This window comes from Oncorhynchus tshawytscha, linkage group LG17 (assembly GCF_018296145.1).
Source record: "Oncorhynchus tshawytscha isolate Ot180627B linkage group LG17, Otsh_v2.0, whole genome shotgun sequence".
Lineage (NCBI taxonomy): Eukaryota > Metazoa > Chordata > Actinopteri > Salmoniformes > Salmonidae > Oncorhynchus > Oncorhynchus tshawytscha.
Window position 1 is genome coordinate 1,435,824 of NC_056445.1, and position 19,206 is coordinate 1,455,029.

Below are 19,206 nucleotides of genomic sequence, written 5' to 3' on the forward strand. Positions count from 1 at the left end.
AGATTGAGGTGGAGTGCCCACAGGACTGGGGAACCCACCACCGGCCTAGGTGATAGGCCCAGGCCGATAGTGGTCAAGTTCCTGAGGTTCAAGGTAGCTGTTCTGGAAAGAGCCAAGAACTTGAGAGGAACGTATATCTTCCTCAATAAGGACTATCCTGAAGTTATGCGCCAGAAGAGGAAAGACCTGATCCCAGCCATGAACGCTGCCAGAGCCCGTGGGGACATTGCGTACGTCCGCTATGACAGGCTCATGGTCCCAGAAGCCTGGAAGGGATGACAGAGCAAAGCCCATGGTTCATAGCCTCAACCCCGCAGCACACACACACACACACATCAATTGATTAATGGACTGCTGAATGCATTTTTTTTTGATAAGCTACCCAGGAAAGGGCTGAAAATAGCCCATATGTAGCCTTAGAAATAAGGTTCATGAAATCCACTTGCTAATATCAGATAACATTCATATATTAGCCATTTCTGATACTTTTTTCCCCACCTTTATTTAACCAGGTAGGCTAGTTCAGAACAAGTTCTCATTTGCAACTGCGACCTGGCCAAGATAAAGCGTAGCAATTCGACACATACAACAACACAGAGTTACATATGGAATAAACCAAACATAAAGTCAATAATATAGTAGAACAAAGGAAAACAAAAAGTCTTTATACAGTGAGTGCAAATGAGGTAAGTTAAGGAAATAAATAGGCCATGGTGGCGAAGTAATTACAATATAGCAATTAAACACTGGAATTGTAGATTGGCAGAAGATGAATGTGCAGGTAGAGATACTGGGGTGCAAACGAGCAAAATAAATAAATACCAGTATGGGGATGAGGTAGGTAGATAGATGGGCTGTTTACAGATGGGCTATGTACAGGTGCAGTGACCTGTAAGCTGCTCTGACAGCTGGTGCTTAAATCTAGTGAGGGAGATGTGTCTCCAGCTTCAGATATTTTTGTAATTCGTTCCACTCACTTAGATATTTCATTTGATAATATGTCAGTAGCAAGGATGTGAGGATGGTAGCGGACTCTCCACTCCTAACAGTCATATTTTTTCTCTAAGCCCAGAGGACAGTCTTTGTCCTCAGTACTGGAGGGAAGCCAAAATGGACTTTACTCATTCTAACAGCAGACCTATAAGCTTGCTGCCAGCTCCTAGCACTGTTGGAAGAAATTGTGTTTGACCAAATACAATGCCATTTCTCTGTAAACAAATTAACAACAGACTTTCAGCATGCTTATAGAGAAGGGCACTCAACATGTACTGCACTGACACAAATGACTGATGATTGGTTGAAAGAAATTGATAATAAGAAGATTGTGGGAGCTGAACTGTTAAGATTTCAGTGCATTCTTTGATATTATTGACCATTAACCTGTCATTGAAAAAACTTGTGCTATGGCTTTTCAACCTCTGCCATATCATGGATTCAGAGCTATCTATCGAATAGAACTCAAAGGGGTTTCTTTAATGGAAGTTTCTATCAAACATGTAAAGTGTGGTGTACCACAGGGCAGCTCTCTAGGCCCTCTACTCTTTTCTATTTTTACCAATGACCTGCCACTGGCATTAAAGCATGTGTGTCCATGTATGCTGATGAGTCAACCATATACAACATCAGCAACCACAGCTAATTAAGTCACTGGAACCCTTCATAAAGAGTTGCAGTCTGTTTTGGAATGGCTGGCCAGTATTAAACTGGTCTTAAACATCTCTACATCTACAGTAAGAGCATTGTATTTGGTACAAATCATTCCTTAAGAGCTAGACCTCAGCTGAATCTGGTAATGAATGGTGTGGCTGAACCGAGCAGCACATTTTGCTCTTCATTGTAATCAGAGGGCTGATATAAATACAATGCATGCCAGTCTCTCTTGTCTAAGAGTTGAGGAGAAACTAACTGCATCCCTTCTTATTATAAGAAACATTAACTTCACTAGGGTAGGGGACAGCATTCGGAATTTTGGATGAAACGAGTGCCCAAATTAAACTGCCTGCTACTCAGTCCCAGAAGATAGGATATGCCTATTTTTTTAATATTTTTTTTATTTAACCTTTATTTAACCAGGTAGGCTAGTTGAGAACAAGTTCTCATTTGCAACTGCGACCTGGCCAAGATAAAGCATAGCAGTGTGAACAGACAACAACACAGAGTTACACATGGCGTAAACAATTAACAAGTCAATAACACAGTAGGGGAAAAAATAGTCTATATACATTGTGTGCAAAAGGCATGAGGAGGTTTAGTAACAAAACGGATGGCACTGTGATAAACTGCATCAAGTTTGCTGAGTAGAGTATTGGAAGCTATTTTGTAGATGACATCGCCGAAGTCGAGGATCGGTAGGATAGTCAGTTTTACTAGGGTAAGTTTGGCAGCGTGAGTGAAGGAGGCTTTGTTGCAGAATAGAAAGCCGATTCTAGATTTGATTTTAGATTGGAGATGTTTGATATGAGTCTGGAAGGAGAGTTTACAGTCTAGCCAGACACCTAGGTACTTATAGATGTCCACATATTCTAGGTCAGAACCATCCAGGGTGGTGATGCTAGTCGGGCGTGCGGGTGCAGGCAGCGAACGGTTGAAAAGCATGCATTTGGTTTTACTAGCGTTTAAGAGCAGTTGGAGGCCACGGAAGGAGTGTTGTATGGCATTGAGGCTCGTTTGGGGGTTAGTGTCCAAGGACGGGCCAGAAGTATACAGAATGGTGTCGTCTGCGTAGAGGTGGATCAGGGAATCACCCGCAGCAAGAGCAACATCATTGATATATACAGAGAAAATAGTCGGCCCGAGAATTCAACCCTGTGGCACCCCCATAGAGACTGCCAGAGGACCGGACAGCATGCCCTCCGATTTGACACACTGAACTCTGTCTGCAAAGTAGTTGGTAAACCAGGCAAGGCAGTCATCAGAAAAACCGAGGCTACTGAGTCTGCCGATAAGAATATGGTGATTGACAGAGTCGAAAGCCTTGGCAAGGTCGATGAAGACGGCTGCACAGTACTGTCTTTTAGCGATGGCAGTTATGATATCGTTTCATACCTTGAGCGTGGCTGAGGTGCACCCGTGACCGGCTCGGAAACCAGATTGCACAGCGGAGAAGGTACGGGATTCGAGATGGTCAGTGACCTGTTTGTTGACTTGGCTTTCGAAGACCTTAGATAGGCAGGGCAGGATGGATATAGGTCTGTTACAGTTTGGGTCCAGTGTGTCTCCCCCTTTGAAGAGAGGGATGACTGCAGCAGCTTTCCAATCCTTGGGGATCTCAGACGATATGAAAGAGAGGTTGAACAGGCTGGTAATAGGGGTTGCGACAATGGCGGCGGATAGTTTCAGAAATAGAGGGTCCAGATTGTCAAGCCCAGCTGATTTGTACGGGTCCAGGTTTTGCAGCTCTTTCAGAACATCTGCTATCTGGATTTGGGTAAAGGAGAACCTGGAGAGGCTTGGGCGAGTAGCTGCGGGGGGGAGCTGTTAGCCGAGGTTGGAGTAGCCAGGAGGAAGGCATGGCCAGCCGTCGAGAAATGCTTGTTGAAGTTTTCGATAATCATGGATTTATCGGTGGTGACCGTGTTACCTAGCCTCAGTGCAGTGGGCAGCTGGGAGGAGGTGCTCTTGTTCTCCATGGACTTCACAGTGTCCCAGAACTTTTTGGAGTTAGAGCTACAGGATGCAAATTTCTGCCTGAAGAAGCTGGCCTTTGCTTTCCTGACTGACTGCGTGTATTGGTTCCTGACTTCCCTGAACAGTTGCATATCGCGGGGACTATTCGATGCTATTGCAGTCCGCCATAGGATGTTTTTGTGCTGGTCGAGGGCATTCAGGTCTGGAGTGAACCAAGGGCTATATCTGTTCTTTGTTCTGCATTTTTTGAACGGAGCATGCTTATCTAAAATGGTGAGGAAGTTACTTTTAAAGAATGACCAGGCATCCTCAACTGACGGGATGAGGTCAATATCCTTCCAGGATACCCGGGCCAGGTTGATTAGAAAGGCTTGCTCGCAGAAGTGTTTCAGGGAGCGGTTGACAGTGATGAGGGGTGGTCGTTTGACTGCGGCTCCATAGCGGATACAGGCAGTGATCGCTGAGATCCTGGTTGAAGACAGCGGAGGTGTATTTGGAGGGCCAGTTGGTCAGGATGACGTCTATGAGGGTGCCCTTGTTTACAGATTTAGGGTTATACCTGGTGGGTTCCTTGATGATTTGTGTGAGATTGAGGGCATCTATCTTAGATTGTAGGACTGCCGGGGTGTTAAGCATATCCCAGTTTAGGTCACCTAACAGAACAAACTCTGAAGCTAGATGGGGGGCGATCAATTCACAATTGGTGTCCAGGGCACAGCTGGGAGCTGAGGGGGGTCGGTAAGCAGGCGGCAACAGTGAGAGACTTATTTCTGGAGAGAGTAATTTTTTTAATTAGTAGTTCGAACTGTTTGGGTATGGACCTGGAAAGTATGACATTACTTTGCAGGCTATCTCTGCAGTAGACTGCAACTCCTCCCCCTTTGGCAGTTCTATCTTGACGGAAAATGTTATAGTTGGGTAAAGAAATCTCCAAATTTTTAGTGTCCTTCCTGAGCCAGGATTCAGACACGGCAAGGACATCAGGGTTAGCAGAGTGTGCTAAAGCAGTGAGTAAAACAAACTTAGGGAGGAGGCTTCTGATGTTGACAGGCATGAAATCATATAATTAGTAGATTTGGACAGAAAACACTCTGAAAACACACAGTTTCCAAAACTGTTACAATAATGTCTGAGTATAACAGAACTGATATGGCAGGCGAAAACCCGAGGAGAATACAACCAGGAAGTACTATTATTTTTCCATTGAAAGCCTATCCACCATACAAAGAATAAGGCCCCAGTTCACGAGCTCCGTGTCTTCCTCCACATGTAGCCAGTCGTTAGGCATTGTTTCAGGCTTTTACTCTGAAAAATGAGGGAGATACAGCACTGTCAATCAGTGGCCAGTGGAAATTTCCATTCATCAGCCATGCGCCCTGATCGTGAACGCGCCTTTCTTGTTTCCTATTCCTATTCCTTGTTTCCTTGTTTCCTATTGACAAAGCTTTTGTCCAGTTGAAATATTATTCATTATTTTTGACAAAAACAACCGGAGGATTGATTTTAAACATCGTTTGGCATGTTTCTACTAACTTTTATTGTACCTTTTATTAACTTTTAGTCCTGGAATTCGTGCCCGCGCCTTCTGCATTCGGATTACTGGACAAAACACGTGAACAAAAAGGAGGGACATTATCAACCAAAACAAACATTTATTGTCTAACATCGAGAACTGGGAGTGCCACCAGATGAAGATCATCAAAGGTAAGTGATTAATTTTAATGCTATTTCTGACTTTTGTGACACCTCTCCTTGTTTGGAAAATGGCTGTATGGGTTTCTGTGGCTTGGAGCTGACCAAACATAATCGCAGTGTGCTTTCGCCAAAAGGCATTTTTGAAATCTGACTCAGCGGTTGCATTAAGGAGAAGTTTATCTATAATTCCATGTTTAACACTTGTATCGTTTATCAATGTTTATGATGAGTATTTCTGTTATTTGATGTGGCTCTCTGCACTTTCACCGGATGTTTGTTTGAGACAATGCATTTCTGACCATAACACGCCAATGTAAACTGAGATTTTTGGATATAAATATGAACTTTATCGAACAAAACATACATGTATTGTGTAACATGAAGTCCTATGAGTGCCATCTGATGAAGATCATTAAAGGTTAGGGATTAATTTTATCTCTATTTCTGCTTTTTGTGACTCCTCTCCTCTGGCTGGACAAATGGCTGTGTTTTTCTGTGACTAGGTACTGACCTAACACAATTGTTTGGTGTGCTTTCGCAGTAAAGCCATTTTGAAATCGGACACTGTGGTTGGATTTACAAGAAGTATATATTTAAACTGGCTTTAACCAAAATAGAAAGAGGAGTGGGAGGCCCCAGTTCACAACTACTTGTATGTTTGAGAAATTTTAATTATGGGATTTCTGTTGTTTTTAATTTGGCGCCCTGCAATTTCACTGGCTGTTGTCGAGGTGGGACGCTAGCGTGTCGAATGTGTCGAAAATCACAAATTGGTTGCATAGTCAACTTCCACACAGCTCTGACACACACACTTATCCCACAAGACATGCCACCAAGGGTCTTTTCACAGTACCCCCCCTCACCCCCAAAAATGTGTGTGGTTCTGTTCTTGTCTATTGACGTTCTGTATAATGTTTCATGTTTTGTGTGGACCCCAGAAAGAGTAATGGGGATCCTAATAACATACCAAAAACAGCAAATACCATATGGCTACATATGGACAGTAACAAAATAAATGATCTAATGACTACCTCCTCGCTTCAAAATCTGCGGAGCTGGGAAGTTTATTTCCCTCATATAACATCCTATTTATTGTAAAAATGTTGTATAATCATTTAAATTGAAAAATTCTACGTTTCGAATCCGGCGTCGTTTGCATGTCAATTCATAAACCATGTGCCATGGAATTGGTACATCGAAAATCTCTTCCCAACAATTTTGCAATCTATATGGCACATCTGTAAATGTTTTGGCCCTTAAATGAAACTGGTATATATTTTTATTTTTCACACTTTTCTTTAAACAATTTGGGTCTTTAATGAAGGGCCAACAGACATGTTCCTTACTTTTTCCCCCTTCCACTTACCTCTTCCATTTTTGTAGTAAGGCTGCAATTAGTTGGTTGTAATTTTGGGTAGAGCAAGGATTTCCATATATTTGTGTTAGCTGCATGTGTAACATTCACTACCATTCAAAGGTTTAGGGTCACTTAGAAATGTCCTTGTTTTTGGTCCATTAAAATAACATCAAATTGATCCGAAATACAGTGTAGACATTGTTAATGTTGTAAATTACTATTGTTGCTGGAAATGGCTGATTTTTAATGGAATATCTACATAGGCATGCAGAGGCCCATTATGGCACATTGTGTTAGCTAATCCAAGTTCATCATTTTAAAAGGCTAACTGATCATTAGAAAACCCTTTTGCAATTATGTCAGCACAGTTGAAAACTGTTGTCCTGATTAAAGAAGCAATAAAACTGGCCTTTAGACTAGTTGAGTATCTGGAGCATCAGCATTTGTGGGTTCGATTACAGGCTCAAAATGGATAGAAACAAATAACTTTCTCCTCAGCCTATTCTTGTTCTAAGAAATAAAGGCTATTCCATGCGAGAAACTGCCAAGAAACTGAAGAACTTGTACAACACTGTGTACTACACCCTTCACAGAACAGCGCAAACTGGCTTTAACCAAAATAGAAAGAGGAGTGGGAGGCCCCCGTTCACAACTGAGCAAGAGGGTATGTACATTAGAGTGTCTAGTTTGAGAAACAGATGATTTCGTTTTCAAATATCGGAAAGTGAGGGGTTGTAATCTGAATAAAGGCCATTCTTGAACATGGGGTGAGACATTCTTACTAATTTAATAGAGAACCAGTATGGATTTAAGTATAACTTTTGTATGACTGACGCCTTTAGTGAGACGTCTAATGCGTTAATATTTAATCATTTCTGCCCCCCAAATTCATATTCATTATATAAAATAGGCCATTTTAATTTGGTCTAGCTTGCCATTCCAAATCAAATCAAATATTTTTTGCTCATACAATTTAAAAAGCAGGTCGCTAGGTGTAGGCAAAACCATAAGGAAATTGGTAAACTGGGATATGTGTCACGACTTCTGCCGAAGTCGTTGCCTCTCCTTGTTCGGGCGGTGCTCGGCGTTCGACGTCACCTGTCTTCTAGCCATCATTGATCCATTTTTCATTTTCCATTGGTTTTGTCTCATCTTCCCACACACCTGTTTTAAATCCCATTCATTACCTGTTGTGTATTTAACCCTCTGTTTCCCCTCATGTCTTTGTCAGAGATTGTTTTATTGTCAGTGTTTATTTGTTGTGTTGGTGCGCGACGGGTCCTCGTACCCATGTTTGTTCATGTCTGTACTTTGTGTTATGGAGCATGTTCCGTGGACATTTATTAAAAGACTCCATTTACACTCCATTTTGACTATCCTGCGCCTGACTTCCCTGCCACCTATACATACGGCGCTGATAATATGACTAAAGAGTTAATCGGGGTAATTTTCCACAAATAGACAGGTATTTTCCTTTCCATGGTAGCAAGATGTTATCGATAGATCTTCTACGAGGCTATGGAGGAATTCTAACTGTGGATTTAAAAGAAAATATGAATCACAGTACAATGATACATTTGTACAATGATACAGTTTTTAAGCCCTGGACTTCTAATCCCTTGATTTTATTATTGGATCTGATTTTAACAGCTAACATTTTGATTGCAATAATAAATATATATGCCGATAGTGGACAACCTTGTTTTAATCCTCTTGACAGTTTAAAACTTTCTGAGATGTAGCCATTATTTACTATTTTACACCTAGGGTTAGTATAAATAACTTTAACCCATTTTATAAGAGATTCTCCAAAATTGATATATTCCAGGCATTTATATATAAACTCCAGTCATACTTTATCAAAGGCCTTTTCAAAGTCAGCTATGAATTCCAGGCCTGGATTCCCAGATATTTCAAAGTGTTCTATTGTTTCCAGTACTTGTCTATTATTATCTCCAATGTATTGTCCATGTAAAAAAAACTGTCTGATTAGGATGCATAATATCAAACAATACCTTTTTAATTCTATGCGCTAATAGTTTTAGCATCAAGACACTGAAGTGAAAGAGGCCTCCAATTATTTTTACATTGGATCCTGTTTCAGTATTAATGAAATCACACCTTCTTGTTGAGTGTCCGATAATCTACCATTTATACAGGAGTGGTTAAAACATGTTAATAACAGTCCTCTGAGTATATAAAAAAGGTTTTGGTATACCTCCACTGGTATGCCACCCAGCCCTGGAGTTTTTCCAGACAAAGGCTTTAATTACATCAAGAAGTTCCTCCTCTGTAATTTGGCCATCACATGAGTCCTTCTGTGCAGCTGTTAATTTTACAGTAATAGGGGAAAAAATCCATACAATTAGCTTTGGTTAGTGGAGATGGAGGAGACTAAGACGAAAATATATTCTTAAAGTATTTTACTTCCTCTTTCAAAATATTGTTTTCTGAATGATGGGCGACTCCCAGTACATTTTCTGTAAATAATTTTTGGTAGCATTTCAATGTTGAAGATAAAAAAATAATTTGGTGCATTTTTCACCCTATTCCATCCAGTTCAATTTATTATTCTAATATATTACGCTGGATCTTTCTTGAATAAATTTCTCCATTTCTTTTTGTTTCGCCTCTAACTTATTTTGAGCCTCTATGGTACAGTTAAATTGATATCTATCTATACTGTTAGTCCTTTCATTTTCTTTGTAAATATGAACTCTTTTGAACTACATTTCTTTTGTTTTAGAGATGAGTATGGAATTGCATGGCCTCTAAGGCACATTTAAAAGTGTCCCATACAATTAGGGGGATCTGCTTTTACCTATGTTATGTCGGAAAAAGACAGTTATAAATTCTTCTGTCCTATTTAAAAACAAGTTATCATCCAATAGTCTTTGATTCAATTTCCAATATCCTCGACCACGTGGAACCTCCGTAAGCAAAATATATATGCCAATTATGTGATGGTCCGACCGCATTCTGTCCCCATCAACACTTTTTAAACTTTTGGTGCCAGAGAGAATGACATAAGAAAGTAATCAAGTCGACTAGATTGATTGAGCCTCCACCATGTATATCTCACTAGGTCTGGAAATGTAAGCCTCCATTTACAATTGACGTCGGAAGTTTACATACACTTAGGTTGGAGTCATTAATACTCATTTTTTAACCACTCCACACATTTCTTCATAACAAACAATAGTTCTGGCAAGTCGGGTAGGACATCTACTTGGTGCATGACAGGTAATCTTTCCAACAATTGTTTACAGACAGATTATTTCACTTAAAATTCACTGTATGACAATTCCAGTGGGTCAGAAGTTTACATACACTAAATTGACTGTGCCTTTGAACAGCTTGGAATATTCCAGAAAATGATTTCATGGCTTTAGAAGCAAAAAATAATATTATATATAAGCTAATTGTATGGATATATATCTGTCTCTGTGTGTGTGTGTATGTATGTGTGTGTGCGTGCGTGTATATATATGTATGCGCACGCACACGCACACACACACACACACACACACACACACATACATACATACATACATACATACATATATATATATATATATATATACATATATACGTATATACACATATATATGGCGGCAGGGTAGCCTAGTGGTTAGAGCGTTGGACTAGTAACCGAAAGGCTGCAAGTTTGAATCCCCGAGCTGACAAGGTACAAATCTGTCGTTCTGCCCCTGAACAGGCAGTTAACCCACTGTTCCCAGGCCATCATTGAAAATAAGAATGTGTTCTTAACTGACTTGCCTCGTAAAATAAAAGGTAAAAAAAAATATATATATATATATATATATATAAATATATACACACACACACACACACATATATATACACACACACACACACATTATATATATATATATGTAAATATATATATATATATGTATACGTATATATATATATACACACACACATACATACATACAAACATACATACACACATATATGTATATATATATATATACGTATATATGTATACGTATATACATACAGTGCCTTGCGAAAGTATTCGGCCCCCTTGAACTTTGCGACCTTTTGCCACATTTCAGGCTTCAAACATAAAGATATAAAACTATTTTTTTGTGAAGAATCAACAACAAGTGGGACACAATCTTGAAGTGGAACGACATTTATTGGATATTTCAAACTTTTTTAACAAATCAAAAACTGAAAAATTGGGCGTGCAAAATTATTCAGCCCCCTTAAGTTAATACTTTGTATCGCCACCTTTTGCTGCGATTACAGCTGTAAGTCGCTTGGGGTATGTCTCTATTAGTTTTGCACATCGAGAGACTGAAATTTTTTCCCATTCCTCCTTGCAAAACAGCTCGAGCTCAGTGAGGTTGGATGGAGAGCATTTGTGAACAGCAGTTTTCAGTTCTTTCCACAGATTCTCGATTGGATTCAGGTCTGGACTTTGACTTGGCCATTCTAACACCTGGATATGTTTATTTTTGAACCATTCCATTGTAGATTTTGCTTTATGTTTTGGATCATTGTCTTGTTGGAAGACAAATCTCCGTCCCAGTCTCAGGTCTTTTGCAGACTCCATCAGGTTTTCTTCCAGAATGGTCCTGTATTTGGCTCCATCCATCTTCCCATCAATTTTAACCATCTTCCCTGTCCCTGCTGAAGAAAAGCAGGCCGCAAACCATGATGCTGCCACCAACATGTTTGACAGTGGGGATGGTGTGTTCAGGGTGATGAGCTGTGTTGCTTTTACGCCAAACATAACGTTTTGCATTGTTGCCAAAAAGTTCAATTTTGGTTTCATCTGACCAGAGCACCTTCTTCCACATGTTTGGTGTGTCTCCCAGGTGGCTTGTGGCAAACTTTAAACAACACTTTTTATGGATATCTTTAAGAAATGGCTTTCTTCTTGCCACTCTTCCATAAAGGCCAGATTTGTGCAATATATGACTTATTGTTGTCCTATGGACAGAGTCTCCCACCTCAGCTGTAGATCTCTGCAGTTCATCCAGAGTGATCATGGGCCTCTTGGCTGCATCTCTGATCAGTCTTCTCCTTGTATGAGCTGAAAGTTTAGAGGGACGGCCAGGTCTTGGTAGATTTGCAGTGGTCTGATACTCCTTCCATTTCAATATTATCGCTTGCACAGTGCTCCTTGGGACGTTTAAAGCTTGGGAAATCTTTTTGTATCCAAATCCAGCTTTAAACTTCTTCACAACAGTATTTCGGACCTGCCTGGTGTGTTCCTTGTTCTTCATGATGCTCTCTGCGCTTTTAACGGACCTCTGAGACTATCACAGTGCAGGTGCATTTATACGGAGACTTGATTACACACAGGTGGATTGTATTTATCATCATTAGTCATTTAGTTCAACATTGGATCATTCAGAGATCCTCACTGAACTTCTGGAGAGAGTTTGCTGCACTGAAAGTAAAGGGGCTGAATAATTTTGCACGCCCAATTTTTCAGTTTTTGATTTGTTAAAAAGTTTGAAATATCCAATAAATGTCGTTCCACTTCATGATTGTGTCCCACTTGTTGTTGATTCTTCACAAAAAAATACAGTTTTATATCTTTATGTTTGAAGCCTGAAATGTGGCAAAAGGTCGCAAAGTTCAAGGGGGCCGAATACTTTCGCAAGGCACTGTATATACGTATATATATACACATATATACGTATATATATATACATATATACATATATATATATACACATATATATATATACATATATACACACACATACATAGATGTATACACACACATACATACACACACACATACATACATACATGTATACACACATACACACACACACACATACATACATACATACATACATACATACATACATACATACATGTATACACACATATACATACACATACACACATACATTGCAAAGGATTGTTACCTCTTACCAGGATTGCCATTACAAAAATTACACTTTGGCAAGCAATTATTATTTTAGGAAACAATTATTGTGATTCATCGTATATTGTCCCTAACCACTTTACTCCCTAGTAACAGTTGTGGGACACACACAACCCTTTCCCCCACAAGCAACCAGACACTCAGATGCTCAACAGTTGTTTCATCCCAGAACTCAAGAAAGGATTTGATTACAAATATATATAAAGTTGCAGTTGTATGAGAAGGCATGCATAATTGAGTAAAAACGGGCAAAAATGGATTAACCATTGTCAAGTCCTAGCTGATGGAGATCAGATACAACCCCTTTCCAAGAAACACACACACGCTGATCCCCAGTTGTGACCATATTCCCAAGGATCTCTGTGCAGTCAGACCTCTGATGATTTTGTGCCACCAGGTCCACAATAATATGCACCATCTCTGAATGTCCAAGTGTGGCCCCCTCCCCATGGGATACTGCAGCTAGTGTTGCCAGCAGAATCACTGCCTGAGTGGGGTACCCCACAGGAATTCCCACCGGCTAAGGTCTTCAAGGTACTCATTAGCAGCTTTGAGAATTTCCTTGTAGTTTATGCTCTCCCATCGGGGGGCTTTGGCTTTGTACGTTACAGACTTATTCTAAAAATCAATCTACACACAAAACCCCATAATGACAAGGAAAAACAGCAAATGTATAAAAAAATTACACATTTACATAAGTATTCAGACCCTTTACTCAGTACTTTGTTGAAGCACCTTTGGCAGTTATTACAGCCTCGAGTCTACTTGGGTATGACTGTTGGATTGTGAACCTTTGCCCCGATCTGAGAGCAGGTTTTTAATCAAGGATCTCTCTGTACTGTACTCCCTTCATCTTCCCCTTGATCCGGACAAGTCTCCCAGTACCTAGGACACATCACTGCCCTCTATAGGCATCTGTAAACTGGTCATCTCTGTATACCCGTAGCAAGACCCACTGGTTGATCCTTATTTATAAAACCGTCTTAGGCCTCACTCCCCCCTATCTGAGATATCTACTGCAGCCCTCATCCTCCACATACAACCCCCGTTCTGCCATTCACATTCTGTTAAAGGTCCCCAAAGCACACACATTCCTGGGTCGCTCATCTTCTAAGATAACCTGCCAAAATGACTACCGACCCGTAGCACTCACGTCTGTAGCCATGAAGTGCTTTGAAAGGCTGGTCATTGCTCACATCAACACCATTATCCCAGAAACCCTAGATCCACTTCAATTTGCATACTAGCCTAACAGATCCACAGATGATGCAATCTCTATTGCACTCCACACTGCCCTTTCCCACCTGGACAAAAGGAACACCTATGTGAGAATGCTATTCATTGACTACAGCTCAGCGTTCAACACCATAGTGCCCTCAAAGCTCATCAATAGCTACGGACCCTGGGACTAAACATCTCCCTCTGCAACTGGATCCTGGACTTCCTGATGGGCCACCCCTGGGGGTAAGGGTAGGTAACAACACATCGGCCACGCTGATCCTCAACATGGGGGTCCATCAGGTGTACATGCTCAGTCCCCACCTGTACTCCAGACCCCAGCACCTCTCTGATTCAGAGGTTTAAATGCGGAAGACACATTTCAGTTGAAGGCATTCAGTTGTACCCTCAACGGGTTCTACAGCTGCACCATCGAGAGCATGGAGCATGACTGGTTGCATCACCGCCTGGTATGGCAACTGCTTGGCCTCCGACCGCAAGGCACTATAGAGGGTAGTGTGAACGGCCCAGTATATCACTGGGGCCAAGCTTCCTGCCATCCAGGACCTCTATACCAGGTGGTGTCAGAGGAAGGCCCTAAAAATGGTCAAATACTTCAGCCACCCTAATCATGGACTGTTCTCTCTGCTACCGCACGGCAAGCGGTACCGGAGCGCCAAGTCTAGGTCCAAGTTGCTTCTAAACAGCTTCTACCCCCAAGCAATAAGACTCCTGAACATCTAATGGCTACCAAGACTATTTGTACTGCTGCTACTCTCTGTTATATTATCTATGCATAGTCACTTTAAAAACTCTACCAATAGTGGTTCCTCCTTTAAAAGTTGCGTCATACTGCAGCACACCTTGCGGGTTGCTGCAGAATTCTATGGCACGTTATTTCATTGTAAGACATTTTTACCATTAATGCTAGTTAGTGCTAGTTTGACCACCAGAGGGCATCTTTGAGAAGCATTTGATAGTCTTCAATATTGGCATTACTAGAGAATTTAAAAACTTTTTTGTAAGAACGTAGTATATGGGATTGATTAAGAAATTAGCTTCATTAGGGTCATAAAGACGTGCCAAATGTTCTCCTATTATAGCAGGTTTGTGTTTTTTGTCATGAATCTTGTTCTGGAGGCAGCTCTGCGGAATTGTCAGTTGCTGGCACAGCCACAAAGTCATTACATTTTAAACCTGACCTTGTGTAGCAAAAATCGCAGTTCTGCCTCCAGGACAAGACATGAAAAAAACTGGTAGCGCAGAAGCATGGCTGCCGATTCAGCTATGTCACAATGTGTTACGGATGGACCTTGGAGTATTTCCTGACCACGTGACCTGACCTTTGGCTGACGGGGGATCAGTACGACCAGGTTGAGTTCCGTCCAGGTCCTTACCTGCGCTCGGTCTTGTTGATCAGGTCAGACACCTGCTGCAAGTACTCCTTGGCATATAGCACCACAGGCTCTGTGTCGTTCAGGTCCAGAGGGGACAGGGCAGAGGACAGGTAGTCCAGCCAGTCCACTGCCGGAGCCAACAGCTGAGGGCGAGAGAGGTTAGAGGTCAGGGGTCACCCTTATGAAAAAGACAGTTCAACACAAAAACAATGTTTTTAGACATTTTCAGAACTCAAGTGTCCCACATAACTGCATCTTTTAATTTAGACACAATTTTGTATCTATTCAATTCATGAGGCATATTGTTGGATCCACACAACAGATCTCAACATTTTATTGTTTTTTTAAGCTGTTGGAATTCCCTCCATATAGATGGTGGACTAACCACAATACCATATGGCTACATGATTTAGGCTACATTCCAATTCTCTACACTTCTCCCAAAGTTTGCACTAATACACTCCCCCCATGGACTTAAAAGGAATGGACTCACGTAAGGAATATGGGGGAAATTCCCTCCAGCCATGCTTGATCCAAACCAATGATTTTAAATGCATTAGTGGGAGTGAACAAGTGCACACTTTTGGAGAAGGGTAGAGAATCTGAATGCAACCTTTGATTTGTAAACTATTCCTTAAAACTAAACCAAATTATCCATAATATTTAGACAGAGAGCGAGGGAAAGAGAGAGCGCAAGAGAGAGAGACAAAACAGTGAGAGGACCATGCAGCCCTCATAAATTTGTATTCCAAGTCCCAGACGCAATCACAGCCACCCCTATCCTGGAAGGTAAGAAGGGGTATTACAGTAAAATCCTCAGCCCTCAGCCGCAGACCCACATCCAAACTGCTTTAATCCAGAACGTGGGAGCCGAGGACAGAGCAGGGAGGGAGAAAGATGATGGGATGGAGGCTGTCGTTTAGTTGTTTGGTCTTTAATGCACAAAAAAGTACAGTAAATAAAAACCTGCCAAGTAAAATAAAGGTTAAATTAAATTAAATAAATACAAATATAGTATGACTACCTGTTTTTTCTGACAATCCTTATGATGCATTGTAACATGCTTAATAATTAGTGTGGTCACAATACCAGAATTTTGACACAATATATATTACCGCCACGAGTCATGACTGCCATCAAATTCCATGTGACCGTAACTAAGCATCTCCAAAACTGCATTCTGATGCCGGTACCTAATGGCCTGGAACTCAACGCTCTATTGTCTAATCACTCTGACATCAATGCAAATGCAATTGAAAATTAAGTCAAACACTTCATGAGAGCCCTGGCATTCAGTGTTTAAGCGGAATAGGATCACCTGTTGCGCAACGAGAGCCAGCATCTCAAAGCTGCTTGATGCATGGAATTAAATAAGTGTTCCTATTAACCCATGTTGCCAACATTTCTATAGGTTAGGCTATGCAATTATGTGAGAAAACAGAGTTTGATGGTCTCTATTAAAAAGAGGAGGATCCCACTAGTTTTCTATAGCCTTGGCATAATATATTTATTTCTCAACTTTCCTAAAATAAAGCACGTTACCTACCTGGCTGGCATGAAAATGAACAGTGGGAAAAGCGTTGTCGGATGACATGTCATTTTCACCTGCCCCTGTTCTGATAGGTGTATGATTATGCCCCATTCTAAATACAAAATGATTCTACACATACAGTACCAGTCAAAAGTTTGGACACACCTAGTCATTCAAGAGTTTTTCTTTATTTTTTACTATTTTCTACATTGTAGAATAATAGTGAGACATCAAAACTATGAAATAACACACATGGAATAATGTAGTAACCAAAAAAGTGTTAAACAAATCTAAATATATTTTATATTTGAGATTCTTCAAAGTAGCCACCCTTTGCATTGATGACAGCTTTGCACACTCCAGTAATTCTCTCAACCAGGTAGTCACCTGTGATGCTTTTCCAACAGTCTTGAAGGAGTTCCCACTGCCATGGTTCCACCTGTCACTATAGGGCAGCAGAGACTGTCCTAGTGGCATTAATAAAACTCAGGTGTATTCTATTTAGTCATTATGATTTCTCTGAAAGAGGTGTGTTTTCTGTTGTCCTTTGCAGAAGCTTGAATTTATTTCCTGTGTGTGTTTGTTTCCCGAGTGAGTTTGAGACCTAGTGTTTGTTGTTTTTCTAGTGTACTGTGATCCTTTGGCTACCGTTTCTCAGTAAAGTATTTATGTTTATCCTTAAATAATGATTCCTCGTCTGGTCTCTTCTCTGCACATGGGTCCAACCTCACCACATCACAGCAAGCTTCTGCCAAACATGGACCCAGCAGAGATCAACCAGATCAAGAATGTTGTAATCCACCAAGGAGCACTGCTGGTGCAGCAGCAAGAACAACTCTCCCAAATGTCAGAGACTCTCCGGGCACTTACCGACTCCCTCCAACGACAGTCCAACCTCAACCCAGGAGGAGTCTATGCCTATGTCTCATCGCCCAGTGCTACAGGCATCGCCATAGTTCCTCCAGGGAACCTGCACAGGTAACCCAAGATCCCAGCCCCGGAGCGGTAGGACGGCCAGGGGTTCAAGGGTTTCCTACTGCCTATTCGAGCTACAGTCCTCCTCGTTCCACACTGATCAGACCATGATCATCTCTCTACTCTCGGGCAAGGCTCTGGCGTGGGCAATGGCGGTGTGGGAACAGAAGCCACCATCCTGCAACTCCATATTAGCTTTGACTGCAGAGCTGCGATGAGTCTTCGACCACCCAGTTGGCAGACGAGAAGTGGCCTGCTGACTGTTCAACTTCCGCCAAGGGAACAGACCAGTGGTTGACTTCGCCATCAACTTCCACACCATCGCCGCAAAGAGTGGGTGGAATACGGAGGCCCTAGTCACTGTTTTCCACCTGGCTTTGTTTTACTCCAAGCAGTAACTGGCTTCTCTGGCTTCTCTGGAACTGGGAGAGGATCTTGAGGCCCTGATAACGCAGGCAATCAAGATCGACAACCACCTCCCAGAACGCGTGAGACAGCGCATTTTTGACACCATCCCCGTATCCCGGTTTCCTGAGCACCCCAAGCCCACCATTGTGGAGTCCATGCAGCTGGAACACACATGACTGAGCCCACACATGGCTGAGCCCACAGGAGCATGACAAGCACATGCGAAGGCTGCTGCCTCTACTGCGGAGGTCTCAGCCATCTCCGTGCTACATGCCCAGAGCGGAGGGGATTCACCAGATTCAAGCCTTCATGGACTCCGGGGCTGCAGATAATCAAGACTTCGACAATAGAATTACAAATCCCGTGTGTGAAATGTCCCATCCCTCTGCAGATTCATGCCCTCAATGGACGCCCCATTGGCTCCGGCCAGGTGGAATATCAGACCAAGCCCATTCTACTGCAGGTTGGGGTGAATCACTCATAAAGTTTTCGTTTGATCACGGCTTCCGAGAACTTCCTTATCCTAGGGTACCCCTGGCTAGCGCTACATAACCTACTACTCTCCTGATCCACAGGACACCTACTAGACTGGGGTAAGAACTGCCAGACTAAATGTCTAAGACCCCCACCTAGAGCCTTACCGCATTCCCCTGCTTCCATTGAAGACCAAGACTTTTCTGCTCCCCCTCCTGAATACTTTGAATGCCTTCAGTAAGAGGCAACCCGACACCCTCCTTCCTCATCGTCCATACGACGCCTTTCATTCACTCCTCAGCATCCCCAGCTGGTGTAGGTTTCTTCTTCCTGGGAAAGAAGGATGGAGGTCTGCATCCCTGCGTTGACTACAGAGGGCTGAACAAGATCACGATTAAGAATCGTTACCCCTATCCCTGATGTCCGCTGACTTGGACCTGGCCCATCAGGCCAATTCTTCTTCCAAGAAGAATTCTCACTAGATTGCAACGCTTACAATCTAGTGAGAATCAGGGAGGGAGACAAATGGAAAACTGCCTTTAACTTCAATAGGGTAGGGGGCACTATTTTCCCTTCCGGGTGAAAA

At 41.9% G+C, this 19,206-nt stretch overlaps 1 protein-coding gene across 4 annotated transcripts in view; it reads right to left on the reverse strand.

The window, feature by feature from the left end:
• The window catches only part of LOC112216690 (endothelin-converting enzyme 2), a 98,365-nt gene that overhangs the window by 12,230 nt on the left and 66,929 nt on the right, over positions 1-19,206 (reverse strand). For all 4 annotated transcript variants that reach the window (XM_024376674.2, XM_024376673.2, XM_024376675.2 and 1 more), the window contains one exon: positions 15,233-15,375. In XM_024376674.2, coding sequence (XP_024232442.1) covers positions 15,233-15,375 — 143 coding nt within the window. The remainder of the gene's footprint in view (positions 1-15,232; positions 15,376-19,206) is intronic.